Source organism: Microtus ochrogaster, chromosome X, assembly GCF_000317375.1.
Source record: "Microtus ochrogaster isolate Prairie Vole_2 chromosome X, MicOch1.0, whole genome shotgun sequence".
NCBI classification, from domain to species: domain Eukaryota; kingdom Metazoa; phylum Chordata; class Mammalia; order Rodentia; family Cricetidae; genus Microtus; species Microtus ochrogaster.
The window spans coordinates 52,211,665-52,230,673 of record NC_022026.1 but is presented as its reverse complement, the minus strand read 5'-3'; the positions used below and the strand labels follow the sequence as shown (position 1 = coordinate 52,230,673).

The 19,009-nt window shown below is 40.7% G+C and overlaps 1 protein-coding gene across 1 annotated transcript in view; it reads right to left on the bottom strand.

Moving 5' to 3' along the window:
* Phex (phosphate regulating endopeptidase homolog X-linked) overlaps nucleotides 1-19,009 on the bottom strand; it is a 209,149-nt gene that overhangs the window by 111,610 nt on the left and 78,530 nt on the right. The window contains exon 12 of the mRNA XM_005358817.3: nucleotides 4,658-4,759. Coding sequence (XP_005358874.1) covers nucleotides 4,658-4,759 — 102 coding nt within the window. The remainder of the gene's footprint in view (nucleotides 1-4,657; nucleotides 4,760-19,009) is intronic.

Sequence of the window (19,009 nt, the reverse complement as noted above, 5' to 3'; positions counted from 1 at the left end):
AAAACGGGTCTGGAAATAAGAGAGAGGAAGAGAGGAAGGGGCAGGGTGAGTACCTTGAGGGAGTGCGGGTCTTAGCTTCTTAAAGCTTCTGCTCCTAGGCTCCCGTGGCTGCTTTACAACTCTCAATATTAAATAGCCTTCGCCTCCTAGCAGGGTACCCATAGCACTCCTCCATTAGCCTCGGTAGGTGAGGCCTCCGGCAAAAGAGGGGCTGCAACTGATCCCCCCCCCTTCCCAAATCCGCAGCTTCCAGCCCGGTCCTTGACACATGGAGGGTGTGTTGAAAATGCCTGTGGGATTGAGGGTGCTGAAAGAATTCAGGCGTCCAGAGTTAATGAAACGCACTGTTACCTTAAAAGCAAGGAGGCATGAGAAGAGGACTTAACCAAGAGCCTGTGTCCTCATTAGCGGGCTCCTTGGGGTAGAGCCAGAGACTGGGATTAAAGCACACTGTTTGGATAGGGGCAGGGGATCAAAGAAACACCAGGAGGGGTCTTCAGAAGTGACCTGTCACTTCTGAAGGAAAGTAGGCAGTGAAGGGCATTTTGGCCAGGAAGCTCAAGCTCACTGGGAAAGCCCCCCCCGCCCCCCCCTCCGGGAACTTGTATAGAACCTACAAGAGCCAGGAGAGAGCAGGGGCAGGTACTGGCCAACTTCCATCAATTGTCGCCAGCGAGGAGGGAGGGGCTCACGTAAGCCTCCTGAATGCTGTGCCACTCACAGTAGGCTCCCGTGGGACAAGAGAGCCCTTAGGCAGAATGCAGGGACCTGCAGGTAGAAGCCAGACAGGCATGCGGGGAAGTAGCAAGGACAAGGGGAGTGTCCCCCAAACTTCAGAAGCCTCAGAATCCCCTGAGCTCACCCCACCCCTAATCTTCTTAAAACGGGTTTGTAAAAATGTGCCTGCTTTACAAGCTCCTAGGTGCCACCTTCAGAACCGTGGGCTCAGAGGGGAGAAGCCAGGCTCCTAACGGGTCAGTACAGATTGCACGCTGTGCAAGCCTCAACGCCTGAGACTGGCAGAGTCTACTAGTGACAAAGGCAGAGACGTGAGGTACACTTTGCTTTGCTCTCTGCAATGGAAATCTTCCTACCTCACTCAAAGCCTGTGCGTGGGAGTCGCATGCTTCAGGAGTTGGGAACAGGCAGCCAACTTCTCTGCACCTGCTGTGGCCAAGGCCACAGCTACTCCCTCACGCCACCCTCAGGACACAGCCTCTCCATGTGTTGTGGGCTGGTTTGTTTTTTTTTTTTCCATGTGTTGTGGGCCGACAAGCTTAGACCCCAGGTGCAAAGAGTACACGGAAACAGTTCAGAGGTGCTGCAGGATTGTGCTACATAATTAATTCAGCTAGGGAACAAGCCTGAGCCAGCCGCTCTTGGGAAGCTGCTCCTCAGAGCTGACTCAGAACTGGCCAGGGAGGCCAAAGGCAGCCTGAGTCCCTTGCAGCCCAGCCTCCGAACCATCAGAACCATCGCACAGTGACCTTGAGGGACTCCTCCTCAGCTCTGAACAAGGTGAAGCCTCCAGAAGACACCCAAATCGCTCAATTATCACAGTATGCCCACTCAAAGGCTATATTAACCTGAAAAACAGCAGGCCTCCTTGTCCTCTGCGAAAAAACAAAAAGAGACTATGAATTTGAAAGAGATTGAGGAGGACTATATTGGAGTTTGGAGGGAGAAAAGGAGAGGGAAAATGATGCAATTATAGTGCAATCTCAAAAAATAAAAGGAAAAAATTAAAGAGCATGTGCTTGCCGGGCACACAGCATCCTAAATAAAAAGTGGTACTTAGTTCCCAATATATTAAATTTCCCCTTGAAATCAACACAGTGAGATTCAAAAGACAAAAGTAGCCCTGACCTCTCTCCAGAGAGGAGCGGCAAAAGGTAACAAATTTACCCTTCAAGGAAGCAGAGGCATATCCTCATTTATCTTTTATAGTGATCACCCCTAGCAAAAAGGACAAAGCCCACCCCCACACTTTCGTTTTGAAATAGGGTCGCTGCCACAAAAGCTAAGCGGTTAGGCCCTCAGACCACTGCAAGTATCTGAGCTTCCCTACCACTCAGTTATGGAGGTTGGTCACGAAGGAAAGCCGAGGTCAACACCTCTTAGGAGGTGCTTTAATTAGCTGCAGTTCTGAGCTTCACGGTGAGAGAAAGAAACGCTTCGACCCCTCACGAATCAGAACATTTTTTTCAGCTTTGCCAATGGGTAGCGAAGTGAGTCAGCATCAGCCCAGTGTGGGCACTATTATTATTGATGAGAAATCTTCCGCTTGCGTGATATACTGCATACGACACATGCCCAAAGAACGGTGCCAAGTCATACCAGGAAGGGAAGGCAAATTATTCCCCTCCACTTCAAATGCAGGCAAATCGTGTCTTAATGCAGGGGCTACTCCATATCAGAAAGAAAAGATGGGCAGAGATTTCCATCTAAGACTCAAAAAATTATTAGGCAGAGTCTCTTCTTTCTTGTTGACTATTAAAAAGGCAATCAAGTTGAGGAAAGCAGAAGGAAAAGGGGGGCTGAGGGATGTGGTAAGAAAAAATACATTATTTCAAAAAACAGCCCCAGAGTGAAAAGCAGCACAAAAGCCTGCAGGCAGCTTCTGTCTTCTTTGTCAGTACTGTGAGCTCCACCTAGAGGTCATTTCTAGAATCGCAAGTTAATTCAAGTTAGAAAAAGAGAAATCTACGTTTTCTGGGGTCCAGGGCTGGTACTGACTGGGAGAACTGATGGATATCCTTGGACAACACCCTGTTTCTTGTCTCGCTTTACTGGAACTTCTCTGAACCTTGAGATGCAAGATCACCTCAGGGAACCTAATGAGCTCCGGAAGGACAATTGCCTTTGATGCTTGTGCCTGTCAGGCTGCTACTGGAGTTCCTGGCAGGTTGAACTCAGCTCAAAGAAAGCAGAATGTTCAAAGAATACCTTTAGAAGGGAAAAAGTGACAGTTATGGTTGAAATAAAATAAAAGACTGGCGAGAAACCCAGAGGGCCAATGGAACACGTCTAATATTAGAAGGACTGAGAATAGTTTATTTCAAAGACTCATGGACCACTTGCTTAGAGGACCCAGCTACAAGACAGTCTTTCCCTAACTTGACACCAACAAGTACGCTCAAGTGGTCTTAATTTCTATTTCCAAAAAGTTGACTAGAAGCTCCCAAATATTCATAACTCACTCATTCATATGCTTTCTCTCTCTGTCTCCATCCCTCTCTCCCTCTCTTCACACCAGTTGTCCTGTGAAAATTGATGCTTTAGGACTCCAGGCTACAGCAAAGGGCACCTGAGCAGTACAAATACAAGATACATCCTGCCCCACACACCACAAGCTAGCTCTGCCAATAAACCAAGCCTTCAAGAAACAACAATGTGGTTGGTGCCAAAAGTTTCATCTACCGTATGGAGAGTGCCCCCCCCCCCACAGCCCGTGTGTTCCTGCCTCCTCCAGCCTGGGCTGTATATGACCTAAAACAGCTTTGACAGATCATAGAGAGGAAAAAAAAAAGAAGCAAAATTACCCTTTCTGTTCTTTCATTTCAACAAGGGGGCTTGGTATTTATAGCATCGCTACAGTGAGAATTTCCTAGTTTCTTGACCATAACCCAAAAATACTGGGCTCATGATGACTCAAAGCAATGGACCTAATGATAATAGTCAGAGGAGGTGGTAAAAATCACAAATGCACAAACCCCCAACTTGATAAACTAAAGCAATCATTGCTAATGATGTGCCCAGCACAATCTTGCATTTCCATGTCCAGTGGCAACTGCTCTCATCGGGAAGGTTTCAAAACCCCCCTCAAAGGAAGAAATTTCATTTCAGAGCCTTTCAACTACAAAGTGGCATCCATAGGGAGTACAGCAAGTGTACGCCCTGGCCCTGCCCGTTTGAATTCCAGCTCCAGAAGAATTTCTCCAATTCAAGATGGACCCCTTCAGAATTGGTAGACAATGCAGCTGTTCAACGGTTTCCCTGTTTATTCCTTTATCTTGTCACACAGCATCAGAGAATTTTACCAGGCGTCACACGTATCCACTTGTGACAGAAACTAGTTGTTTCTATTACTCCACAGTACTCTAAGATCACTGCCATACCGCTGATATGCATGCTTTCTGGGCCATTTGGGGAACGTGATGGGCTAGGAAGCACATGTGTTTTACTGCAGGAAAGGACTTGCCTCAGGACGTTTGCACACATCAAGCGCAAATGGAGAAGACACGTGGACAATATGGGATTTTCTTCTGCGCAACTTGAGGGCCCTTCTGCCAGCTGCTTCCCATGGCTCCCCACTGCTCTGCATTCTGCCGTATCCAAAGATGGTTTACAGCACAATTCGCTAGGCAGTAAGCCATGTGGCTCTTACAGACAGCAATTAAGAGCAAAAGAAAGGCTGAATTACATGGCATTTGAAAATACAGTTAGAGAAAGAACAAGTCGGATCTTATTTTCTGTTACCTCCTGGTGATGAAATCTATGTGTTCATCCAAAAGAACACACCTACTTCTGGGGTTATTTGGAGCCAACAACTCAGTCAATAAAAAAAAAAATCAACTGCACAGTCAATGTCAAGCATGAAAATCCATTCAACAGAAAGTCGGGGTTTTTTTTTTCTTCCATCAAAGGAAATCCTTACCTTTTCTTGAGCTTTCCTTTTTGTTCCCGCATCCATCCATTCATTTTCTTTCTCCAGCATGTCAATAAAGGCCCAGCGAACACCCTCAATCAATTCTTCCATCTATAAGAAAATACCCCCCCCAAAAAAAAGCAGCATCAAAGCCAGAAACTTCAGACAAGGTTCCTTCAACCTAAATAAGTTGCAAAATACAAATAAATAAAAATACTTCAAGGTTCAAAACCAGGAGTGGGGGGGGGACTTTCAGCTCAATTCCACGCTCTGATATTTTTTTGGGGGGAGCATCTGTGAATGGATTGTGCAGGGAGGTTGTGGAAAACCCACCAGAAGCTACCACTAGTCAATCACTTACCTATATGGAGCTAAGAAATAGGTCTGTCCTTATCAAGGTAACAACCAATTTCAGTAATTTCATAAGAGTAGGGGAATGAGCTCAGTGGTAAAGTGAGTAACTAACAAGTGCAAGGCCCTAGGTTCTAATCCCAATGCCACACACACACACACACACACACACACACACAGAGAGAGAGAGAGAGAGAGAGAGAGAGAGAGAGAGAGAGAGAGAGAGAGAGAGAGAGATTATCAGACCCCAAGGGTGCTAAGCAAAAGCACGGGCTGTGAGCAACAACTGAAGGAGCTATTGTTAAAAGAGACTCACGCAGGCAGATAGAGCACCCTAAAGAACACCATACCAGCATGAATTAGATTTATGTTAGGACCCCCAAAATGTCCCTAAATTCAGTGACAGGGAGTTTTCTGAAGGGCTTTTCCCAGAGCATTTAAAGAATGAGATCACATCCAGGTTGAGGACACATTTGCTTTGTTGAAGGCCTCAGCAGGGATGGGAAAACTGGAGGAAGAGAGACGCTGCCGCAGGGGTGCAAGGAGACCCCCACCATGTATGTATGTATGCCACATAGTCCCATTCACCTGTGAAAATGCCTTCGCTTCCTTAATGAAATAGCCAGTAAAGATCAAACCCTGGTGTCTGATCTCTGGATTATATTTGTTGTTGAGATCATGGACCTATAAATAAATTGTTAATTTTTTTCTAAACATCCCCTTTATTTTATAAGGAATTGTCAGCATAAAAACTCACTTTAAAAGAATTTCTCTCTGTGTGTTTAATAAGTTTCCACTATGTTTTCAGTTCAATAACAGTTGTAAGAGAACAAGAGCTGTAAATCAGTGGGCTGGGTTCCATCATATGTAAATAAGAACAAACAGCAGATGGGAAAGGGGGAGCCTCACAGCTATTTCTTCCCAACTTAGGGAAAACACTAAAAGAAAGAGAAAGCTCCAGTTGGGATCCAGGCATGACAAGAACATGAAATGACAGGAGAACAAAAGCCTCTTCAAAATCATTAAGTCGTAGTTCTCAACTTTATGATAATACTGGGATCTTGGAGGAGCTTTAAAAGTCCTGACAAAAAGTGATTTAAAAGAAAAAAAGAATGAATGGGTGAATTTTGGAGCCCAGGCATCAGGACACAGGTGTTGTTGGTCCTAAGGTTCAGCCTGGGCAGTGGCCATTTTGAAAGCTTTCCAGGTGAGTCCTATGTACAGAAAGGGTTACTCCGCGAGCATTTCGGAAAGTCACTTATTTTTATAAACAAGAAAGCTAGAAGTTGAAGAACTACGTAAATTCCTACAGCTAGTGAAGGTCAGAGCCAGGCCTTGACCACAGAGCCTAAATGACAAATATGAGTGAAGAGCTTCTAGAAGCCTCAAAGGTTTTCCCCCATGAATCAGAGGAACATGCCACGGACGTAGCAAATAATCGAGAGTCAGATGCAGAAGCAACCATTCCTAACAGGAAGTCTGACAAGAGGGGTACAGAAATGCCACAAAGCCTCCCAGAGACCACTACATCTTTTGCTTATGCAGTACTTAACACCCTTAAAACTTGATGCGCTCACCAAGTTAGATATCACCTGCATGCAGAAAGAGCAAGGCTGTCACCTCAAATCAGAGGGGGATACCAGAAATGGAAAGAAAGGAGTAGAGTTGACCAATTTAGTGATCGGAGAAATAGAACCAGATGATTCATAGCATGTGGAGAAGGGAGAAAATCAGGGAGATGGGCAACGCCCAGGCTATAGGCAGGGACAATGCAGCGGATACTGCTGGCACTCTCTAAGACGAACATATGAGAGAACAAGAGAGATGAACGCCAGTGTGATGAGGAGGGTGCGGACATGGAGATAGCAAATCTGTGTAACCCAGCAGAGGAGATATGAAAGAAAGGAAAGAGGGGGACACTGGGACAACGGGGCGGTCTGAGGCTTGGGACTCTGCAAGATCTGCTGCTGCTGATGGTTTTGTTGACATTGCTGCTGCTTGGTGTGGGAGCTTTCTGTGTTCTAACACCAACGGACACATTGAGAAAGGAACCAAAACTACGGCCTTGGCGATTTCTGGGCCTTATAACAGCTATCAAATGTATCAAAGGCTTAAGAATAGAATTTCCCACAGGTTTTCCAAGTTCTTTGTCCGTAATCTGCTGACTGGCATTCCAAGTGGAAATACACTGAGGCAAGCCGATTTCAGCTTATTGTCTGAATGAAGAATGACAGTTTAGTCATATGTAGAATTCCTTCTCCCCCTCCCTCCTCTGTCCTCCCTAAAGCAACACTTTGATAACTCACTCTGTGGCTTTCATCTACTTCAAAATGTAAGTAAATCACTTCACTTCTTGCTACCCTTGGTCCTTCTTTGCCCTTGAGAACAACTTCAGGTGTTCTCGTTCTCTCTCCGCACCGCCCCCCTCTTTCTCTCCTCTCTCTCTCCTTTATGGATTTATTCTATGTTTTCTGTGAAATGGTACTGAACCACCCTAACAGATTTCCAGAACAAGAGAAATATTTTCAAATTATCGATGTCATTGTTTGGCATGTCAATGCAAATAAGATAATGATTTTAGCATGCTGGAACCAGGAAGATAAATCATAAAACACTTTCGATTTTCATCTTTAGACTAGTCTACAACTCTCACAATAACATTGCCTTCAGTCAAACTGCACTCCTAGAGACAGTAAAAGCCTGACATGATTTTTAAGTAAGGGAGAAGGAGAAATAATATTTGTTCACCAAACCTTGACCTTATGCCCCAAGAGTCACCATGAAGCATTAATGGAAATCACTTAAAGATGAAGTCAGCAGGTTAAGTTAGCCACACAAATTGTTTATTTAGAGTCAAAGACCAAAATGCAACATACGAGAATTAACTAAAATATTACTGCAATAAAATCTCTCACATTCAGGTTAAGGGCCTTGCAGGTAAAGCAACTTCTGAAAAGCATCTCTCTGTTTCAGATTTTTCTGAATTAACCCTGAAAGTACAGTTCATTTGGTTGGTCTATGGCAGTGGTTAGTTCTCTTCCTCAACCATGTCTGTTTCAAAGTTGGCTCTCCTCATTCTTTGCACCCCATGATTTGGGTCATAACATCCTATATCCGACCATAGAAAATTTCACCTGTATATATATCCATGTTATTCTTCTATCCTGAGCTTTTAAAAAATGAGGCTTTCCTATCATGTCCTTCCCACTCCCTCGTCTCTCTCTTCTAGCCTTTTCTTCCCACACATAGGCATGGGAAATTTTCCTTTCATATAAACAGGTAGTCATGGTGCATGCTGACAGTGTTTTGTGATCAGGGGATTGAGTTTACCCCATGAATGGTTAAAGTTCCCTTCCAGTCTTTGCTTCCAGCTATAGAGAAACCCTATAGAACCAATTCAAATCCTTCACGTCCATGAGTCCCATCCCAATGTTTCAATCCCTCTTGGAGTTCCTCTTAGGCTTATAATAAGAACGATATGAGTATATATGATGCATGATTGTTTTGTCATTTATATTTATCTCCTAACAAAATATAGGAATGTTGAGAATAAGAACCATGACATAGATCAAATGAGACTATAGATATGTAATATATTATATATATGTAATATAGGTACCCTGAAAATTAAATTTTCCATAACTTTTATGATTTTATATATCACATATGATTTGTACATGGTTATTTTATATCTCATTTTTATACCTAATACTGACATTGAGCAGATGCTCAGTAAAGACAAATTCATCACTTCATGCTTTTCAAACTCTCCACTGGAAGTTTTAACTAGAGAAACTAAGTAAGAACTAGAAATAGAAGGAATACAAACAGGAAAGGAAGAAATAAAAGTATCTCTGTTTATAGATTATATGTTCCTATATGCGGACAAACCTAAAACTTCACAAAATGACTCATAAAATGATGAATTCAGTAATATTACAAGATATAAAATTAATGCACCAAACAACTAACACATTATATCCCAATAAAATTGATGAGAAAGAACTTGTAAAAGCAAATCCATTGACAATAGCTAAGAATTAAAATATGTAGGACTAGATTAGCACGGGAAGCAAGAGAGAATTGCAGTAAAAGTAGAGTGTCGTGTTTAGGGAAAGAAGGGGAACTAAAAACTGGAAATACCTCCCATTTTCATGAAAGGAATAATTAACATTGTTAAAATGTCAACGTTACTCAAAATGATTTATGGATTCAAAGCAATTCCTGAGGAGAATACCAATAAAAGTTTTTTACAGAACTAGAAAAAGCCATCCTGAAATTGTTGCAGAAGCACAGAAGACCCCAAATAGCCCAAATAATCCTACGGGAAAAAAAAAGAGCAAAGCTGAAGGCATCACAATATCTAGTTTTGAGACATACTACAAGGCATAAGCAAAACAGCATGGTATTGGCATGAAAACAGACACACAAGCCAGTGGAACAGAACAGGGATGCCAGAAATAAACTCATGCATCTACAGCCAACTGATTCCCCACAAAAGGCCAAAAACATACATTTTCCTCATCAATAAATGATCCTGGGAAAAGTGGATAGTCATATGTATAATACTGAATTAGATCCCCGTCTCTCACTTGGTACTAAAATGAACTCAAAATAGATCTGAGAAACAGAGGACATAGAAGGAAACAGAAAAAAAAAACAGTCCTAAACGCTGGTGTAGATTGTGAAATGCTTTCAGTATGATCCGGAAAGAACAAGAAACAAAAACAAAAAACCAGGATTGGAATTCATCATACTAGAAAGCCTCTGCACCACAAAAGAAACAAAATGAAGAACCAACTTAGTAAATAGAAGAAAATATCTGTGAACTAACCATCTGATGAAGTATTAATATCCTAACCATACAGAGTACAAAAAAGAAATAGAAAGACAAATCCTAAGGAATTCAATTTTAAAATGGGCAAATAATCTGAATAGATATGTCTCAAAAGAAGAAATATAAGTGGTCAAACAGTATATGAAAGAAAAATGCAGGGTTATTAGCCATTAAGGAAGTGGAACTCAAAGCCCCAGTATCATCTCATCCGGCTGTCTACGATGGCTATTATTTTTAAATAAAAAAATTGCTGGTGATGAAATGGCAGGCTATGTGTGGACATTTTAAAAATGTAAGTCAACTTGAAAGTAGAAGAGTAATTATTAGAGGTTGGAATGTGAAGAAATAGGACATGAGAAGCTAGCTTTGATTGGTGTGCCTTGTATACACATACTAAATCATCATAGTAAGCAATTTTGTTAACAACAAAAAGCTACTTCTAGTAGATACTCAATAAAAAACTGAAAATGAACCAAATGTTTTTCATGTGTGCAAATCTATAATACTCATCTGATATAAGAGAAAATATAAAGCTCTCTCACATATAGCATGTGATTTCCCAAATCTAATGAACAGATTTAACAATATGGACCTTTAAAAAAGGGAAAGGTACATGCCATCCCTTTTTAAATAAAGTCAGTCTTTAAAACAGACCTATTCAAATTGAGTGATTCAAAACTGAATCCATCAATGAATAACGAATCCATCTTTACATTACTGGGAAGGTTCACAGCAAATGTCTCTAGAATGGCTATAGCCTGCAACCAAATGCAAACTTCACTAAAAAAAAAAACAGGTAGTTTGGTGAGTTACCCTAGTCTACTCTTAAATTAGTAGTATCAACATTACATTTGAAAAATGACAAAAATGGTGTACATATACAATATATGTGTGTGTGTTCATACACTTGTGTGTATTTTATATACATATATGTGTGCATACAAATATATATATACATATTATATATTTGTGCATATATATATATCCATACCATTGATATAGAATAGAGTTAGATTCCTCTACTTAAAACCATTTGATTAATGAAAGAGAAGAATGAACATCATTATTAATGTTGGTAGTTAACTAAAAATGGGTTATATTCTCAGGAAAGGGCAACTGTCATTTTAGCAGAAATATAGACATTAAGTGAATTCATAAATATTACATATTCGCTGATTCATTAGGCTATGAATATTTATATAAATGAGTTTGAATTAGCTTCTGATAAAAATATAATAATGGCATCGAGATAAGTGAAGAATGAACCTACAATGGAAGGGGAACAAATGGTTAAGTCAGAAAGGAAAACGTCTAAGAACAGAAACTGCTGTGCTTTCTGGCAGCCAAGTGAGCTAATAAATCATATCAGACTGTCAGGATTAGCAAACTTGCATAGCCATAAACATGCTGGCAAAAGAAAAAAGGAATATCCAATTATTTGGGCCCAAGCAATGCTATAAAGCATGTTAGTCTGGTGGCACAAGAGTTTAGCATGTCCTTTTATCAAAAGCTACACATCTGTAAGGCTGGGCTAGAAACAGGAAGGATATCATTTTGACCAAATATGAATATACAAGCTCTTTCCTATTTTATAATTTATCATGTCCTGCTTGCCACTTTCATAGGGAATGGATCATAAACCAGAATAATATTTACAAGTTAACAATGTCATCATAATGGCTCAGCCCTTGGCCTTAGCTGTGGTAACAATACCCTTTCCCCCAGCAAGTAACTGTATTTGGCCATTCCTAGTGTTCAGATCTGATTCAGGGCACAAATACTTTCTCGTAGTAAATGAATCTCCAGTACCAGGCTTTTGCATTGCATAGGTCTGAACCAATTTTCTTGCCCAGATGGTGACCAATAAAATGTGTCAGAAGCAACATTGTCCAAGACATAGACAACAAATGTGCAAAGTGGGCCAAATATGTCATAACCATGGCAGCACACTCAAGGGCAAAGCCAAGAGTAGTGTCCACACTTATTTCAAAAGAATTCCCGATGAGACATCTAAATTACTTCTTTTGCTGGATGTCATTTTACCAAAGATTGCATAAGTGAGTTGTCAGCACTGGGGTCTGAGGATATTTACTGCAACAAGACTCAGCCCAGAGAGAGCCGTGAAGCCTGGATCTGCTATAGTAATTATATTTGGCTCCTTGAGTAGTTTCTTGAGACTCACCTACGAGACAAACTAATGTTAAATGATAGTGCAACTTCTGAAATGTGGCCAAGCCAATAGCATTTCAAAAGGTATTTATTCCAGGGATGGAGAGATGGCCCAGCAGTTAAGAAAGCTTGCTGCTCTTGCAGAGGATCCCAGTTTGGTTCCCAGTACCTATGTGGGGCAGCTAACAAATACTTATAACTCCAGCTTTAGGGGATCTGACTGACCTCCACAGGCACCCACGTGCATATACATGTATGAACCCACAAACACACACACACACACACACACACACACACACAAAATACCTTTTATTTGAAAAGAAATGTAGCCTTATTCCAACTGAAAACTCCTACACCAGCATCCATGGAAGCCTAGCAATGACAAGATTCCCTATACTTCCCTCACTCCAAAACAGATCCGAAAGAGGAAATCTGCATGTAGAAGATGCCACAGCCTGTATCAAAACCTTCATATGACAAGCTCTACCTTTCCTGCCAGTGCTAGGCTAACACATGCTGGCTACTTACGGTGTACCACAGATTGTCTTGAGCCAACTCTAAGGATTATCTCGTTTAAGCCTCACCCCAACCCAAAAAGGCAGCAGGTACTGCTTTATCTCTTTCTGTGATATTCTGAAATCATAGCTTGATTCTTTTTATTTATTTATTTATTTATTTATTAAAGATTTCTGCCTCCTCCCCGCCACCGCCTCCCATTTCCCTCCCCCTTCCCCTATCAAGTCCCCCTCCCTAGTCAGCCCAAAGAGCAATCAGGGTTCCCTGCCCTGTGGGAAGTCCAAGGACCACCCATCCATTTCTAGTAAGTTGAGCATCCAAACTGCCTAGGCTCCCACAAAGCCAGTACATGCAGTAGGATCAAAAACCCATTGCCATTGTTCTTGAGTTCCCAGTAGTCCTCATTGTCCGCTATGTTCAGAGAGTCCGGTTTTATCCCAAGCTTTTTCAGACCCAGGCTAGCTGGCCTTGGTGAATTCCCGAAAGATCATCCCCATTGTCTCAGTGTGTGGTTGTACCCCTCGCGGTTCTGAGTTCCTTGCTCGTGCTCTCTCTCCTTCTGCTCCTGATTTGGACCTTGAGATTTCTGTCCGGTGCTCCAAGAGAGGCCTTATCATACATAGCTTGATTCTTGCACCCTCTTCTTTACCTATAGCCCATGTTATGTGGCTTTCGATCCTTCCACTAAGAAGCACAGCTCGGTAATCTGGCCCTGCCTTGTGGTCTTTGGTCAAGAGAATGCATACACAGCATTTGTGTTAGCTACTTGTCTCATCGCTGTGATAAAATACCAGGAGGGAGGGTTTAATTTGGCTCACAGTTTGAAAGTATAGTCTATCCCAATGAGGAAGGAATAGCATCAAGAATATGGGAAAGCTGGTGAGGTCGCATCCAAAGTTAGCAAACGAAGAACAGCAAATGTTCACTTCCTTCTTATTCAGACAGGGATTCCAGCCCATGGAATGGTGCTACCCATGCTTAAGCTGGGTCTTTCCTCTTCGACTAGACCTGTCTAAAAAAAAAACCCTCATAAATACTATCAGGGGTGTGTTTCCATGGTGATTCTACATTTAGTCAAGTTGACAAGGAAGATTAAGTATCACAGCCTTGATGCCAGCTCTGAGCCTGAGCCTCAAGAGACCCCCACATGTTTTTGCTTGTTCACTTGCACCTCTGCCATCATCATGGGAGCAATTCCAGGCTAGCCAGATGACAGAAGTAAGACACATGGAGCGGGGCCTAGCTGTCCCAGTCACTTCTGCCAAAACTAATCTTGACGGGCCAACCCCCAGATATTTGAGCAAGCACAGCCAAAATCAGCAGATCTGTAGAGGGGACCACCACCGACTCCAGATGCATCGGCACTGATTGCTTATTGCTGAATGCCAGTTTGGCTTTGTGAGTGCTATACTGCACTACTCTAGCAACAGACACTTGCGCCGAATTTATCAATTTCAAAATGGGTTCAAAGAGGTTAACTAATTTCCACAAATTGGTAAGAGTAGATGCGAGTTTTGAGGGATACCAATGCAACTTTGCAGAAAACTAGATGTAATTTCTAGGCAAGGTTATTCTAAAACCAAAATCATTTCATTTTCCCGATTTCCGACAGGTCCTCAGCAGAGTTTCTCTGGAAACTGACCCCGTTGATAGCCGGTACTATTTAGGAGGAGAACTGAACAAGGACACCCAGTAGTCAGAGTAACTTTTCTATGCATAACTGTTGCCCAAGAGCACTTTTTTCTGGATAATGATCTTCCTGAGAGCAACTCTCATGAATATCTGCATATGAAGAGAACAAAGACGTAAAAAGGACAGAGCTGTGATGCATGACGCTGACTTTCAGGTGACTTCTGCCATCAACATTATAGTTACGTCTCATTTACTCAACTACTGAACGGAATGGTGACCGAGGGAATTGGAGACTATTTGTGGCTGTGCATCAGTTCAATTATCTTGGCTCACTGATGAGGTGAACTCCTAGTATATGGAGGTTTCAAGTTCAAACTCCACCACAGCAATTGGACCCATGTGGGTATTTAAGTCTTTAACACCAGCTAAAGCAGTAGGAGGTAGGAGGAGAACTCCTTTCGTAGGATTAGAATATACCAAAATCGCTCACATAGCAGTTTGGACAAATAGAAGACACGGTAGTCATCTATAGGTCATCTAGGGCTTTGTGAGGACATAAACTTGGAGGTGGGAGGGGAAACTAATGGAGTACAAGAGGAAGTAAGGCCTGTTCTAAGTAGTAAATAAAATTCATATTCTTCACCTAATAAAGTCTAGATATAAAGTATAATGAAATATTTGCCTTACTTTAATTAGATTAACTTTCTGTGTGTAGAACGTTTTCAAATCTGTTGAGTCCAGTGACTTTAGTTTCCATCTAGAATTTTCCCTTTGACCAAACTTTAGTGAGTCTCCTCTGAGTCCTCTTTTCAAGTGAATCTTGACAGCGCCCTCCTCCCCAACCCCAACCTTGCCAACTTTGAACAAAACTCCCACTTAATAAATTTAGAAGGAATTTTCAATGTCTCATCACTTTCAATATCAGATAAAGCTCTTCATTTCCTATAATTACTATCTGATTACATTAACAAAACGAAAAGAATAACAGATAAAAAGAATTGAACTAACTCTCTGTATCTTATTAGATCACCACGACTTAAAGTGAGAATTCAACAACATTAATTGAGGGCTGACTGAGAAGCCAATGATAATGGCACTGTGTTTTTATTGTACTGCATGTACTGGCTTTGTGGGAGCCTAGTCTGTTTGGATGCTCACCTTCCTAGACCTGGATAAGGGCGGAGAGCCTTGGTCCCACAGAGCAGGGCACCCTGACTTCTCTTAGGACTGAAGAGGGACTGGGAGGGGGCAGAAAGTGGGAGGGAAATGGGAGGAAGGGAGGGGGTGGAAATTTTTAATAAATAAATAAATTTTTTAAAAAACTCATGGAAATTGAACAGTCCTCAACTGAATCATCACCGGGTAAAGGAAGAAAGAAAGAAAGAAACTAAAGACTTCCTATAATTCAACAAAAATGAAAGCACAACATACCCAAACTTATGGGACACTTTGAAAGCAGTGCTAAGAGGAAAGTTCATAGCATTAAGTGCTCACATAAGGAAGTGGAGAAGGCTCACACTAGTGACTTCACAGCACATCTGAAAGCTCTAGAATAAAAAGACACAAACTCACCCAGGAGGAGTGGACATCAGGAAATAATTAAATTGAAGGTGAAAATCAATAAAATAGAAACAGAACAATACAAAGAATCAATGAAGCAAAGAGCTAATTCCTCGAGAAAATCAAAAAGGTAGACAAACCCTTATTCAAAATAACCAAAAAGCAGAGAGAGAATATTCAAATTAATAAAATCAGAAATGAAAGGAGGATATAACTACAGACACTGAGGAAATTAAGAGAATTAATAGGTCATACTTCAAAAACCTGTACTCCATAAAATTAGAAAATGTAAAAGAAAAAGACAATTTTCTGGATAAGTACCGCATACCAAAATTAAATCAAGAACAGATATACAATTAAACAAGACCTATAACCCCTAAGGAAATAGAAGCAGTCATCAAAAGTCTCCCAACCAAAAAATAATCCCAGGGTTAAATTGTTTCAACGCAGAATTCTACCAGAGTTTCAAAGAAGATCAAATATCAACACTCCTCAAATTGTTCCACACAATCCTCAAATCGTTCCACACAATAGAAACAGAAGGAACATTGCCAAACTCTTTTTTATGAGGCAACAGTCACCCTAATACCCAAACAAAGACGCAACTAAGAAAGAGAATTACAGACCAATCTCCCACACAAACATTTACACAAAAAAATACTTAATAAAATACTGGCAAACCAAATCTGAGAATACATCAAAAAAGAAAAAAAAATCCATCATGATCAAGTAGGCTTCATCGCCGAGATGCAGGGATGGTTCACTACATGAAAATGGGTCAATGTAAACTAACATATAAACAAACTGAAAGAAAAAAAAGCCACATGATTGCCTCATTAGATGCTGAAAAAGCCTTCTATAAAATCCAACATCCCTTCATGATAAATGTCTTGGAGAAAGCATGGCTACAAGGAACATACCTAAACATAATAAAGGCAATACACAGCAAGCCAACAGCCAACATCAAACTAAACGAAAAGAAACACAAAGCCATTCCACTAAAATCAGAAACAAGACAAATCTGTCCACTCTCTCCATATCTATTCAATATAGAACTTGAAGTTCTAGTTAGAGTAGTAAAACAACAAAAGAAGATGAAAAGGACAAAAATTGAAAAGGAAAAAAATCAAACTTTCAATATTTGCAGATGATGATAGTATACATAAGTGACCCCAAAAGCTCTACCAGGGAACTCCTACAGCAGATAAAAAAAACCTTCAGGAATGTGGCAGCATACAAGATTAACTCAAAAAAAATCACTAGTTCTCCTATATTTAAATGATAAATGGACCAAGAAAGAAAACAGAGAAATATCATCCTTTACAATAGCCACAAATAATATAAAATATCTTGGAGTAGCATTAACCAAAGAAATGAAAGACCTGTTCAACAAAAACTTTAAGTCTTTGAAGAAAGAAATTGAAGAAGATACCAGAAAATGGAAGAATCTCCCATGTTCTTGAATAGACAGGATCAACATAGTAAAAATGGCCATCTTATCAAAAGCAACCTCAGATTCAATGCAATCCCCATTTTAAAAATCCCAACACAACTCTTCACAGACCTCAAAAGAACAATATTTAACTTCATATGGAAAAACCTAGGATACCCAAAACAATCCTATACAATAAAGGAACTTCTGGAGGCACCACCATTCCTGACTACAAGCTATAGTACAGAGCTATAGTAATGAAAATAGCTTGGCATTGGCATAAAAACAGACACATGGATCAATGGAATTGAACTGAAGACCTTGATATTAATCCACATACCTATGAACACCAGACTTTTGATTAAGAAGCCAAAATTGTACAATGGGAAAAAAAGCATCTCCAACAAATGGTGCTGGCATAACTGGATGTCAACATGTAGAAGAATGCAAATAGATCCATGTCTTTTCCCATGCACAAAACTTAAGGCCAGATGGATTGAGTACTTCAACATAAATCCAGTTAAACTGAACCTGATAGAAGAGAAAGTGGGAAGTAGCCTTAACTCATGGGCACAGGAGACCACTTCTGAAATATAACAGTAGCACAGATACTGAGAGAAACAATTCATAAATCGGACTTCCTGAAACTGAAAAACTTCTGTAAAGCAAAGGAAATGGTCAATAAAATAAAACGGCAGCCTACAGAATGGGAAAAAATTTTCAGCAAGCCCACACCTGACAGAGGACTGATCTCCAAAATATACATAGAACTGAAGAAAATGGTCATCAAAAGAACACATAATCGAATAAAAAATGGAGTACAGACTTAAACAGAGAACTCTCAACAGAAGGATCTAAAATGGCTGAAAGACACTTAAGGAAATGCTCAATATCCTTTGTCATCAGAAAAATGCAAATTAAAAGAACTCTGAGATTGTACCTTACACCTGTAAGAATGGCCAAGATCAAAAACACTGATGACAACTTGTGCTGGAGAGGATGTGGGGTAAAGGGAACACTCCTCCATTGCTGGTGGGAGTGCAAACTGGTACAGCCCCTTTGAATATCAGTATGGTGACTTCTAAGAAAATTAGAAAACAACCTTCCTCAAGACCCAGGAATACCACTTTTGGGTATATACCCAAAGGATGCTCAATTGTACCACAAGGACATGTGCTCAACTATGTCCATAGCAGCATTGTTTGTTATAGCCAGAACCTGATAGCAACCTAAATGCCTCTCGTCCAAAGAATGAAAAAAATGTGGTACATTTACACAATGGAGTACTACACAACAACAACAAAAAAATCTTAAATTTTGCAGGCAGATGGATGGATCTAGGAAACATCATATTAAATGAGGTAACCCAGACCCAGAAAGACAAATATATGTACTTACTTATAAGTGGTTTTTAGACATAAAACAAAGAAAACCAGCCTACAATTCACAATCCCAGAGAACCTAGACAACAATGAGGACCCTAAGAGAGACATACATGGATCTAATCTACATGGGAAGTAGAAAAAGACAAGCTCTCCTGAGTATTGGGAGCATGGGGACTATGGGAGAAGGTTGAAGGGGAAGATAAAGGAAGGGGGAGCAGAGAAAAATGTATAGCTCAATAAAATCAATGAAAAACAAAGAAAAAAAGAAAATGTGAAGAGACAGCAAAAAACTCCTAGTGGCAGAGCTGGGATACATAAATAAAGATAAGTTGTTTGAGTACACAGTATGTACAATGAAATAAAGCAAGATATGATAAAAAAACAAAAAACAAACAACAACAGCAAAACACAGTTCAATCAAATGGAAATTCCAACTTTAATGAGTTTTCTAGAAACTACAGTCAAAGTAAAAAGCAAAT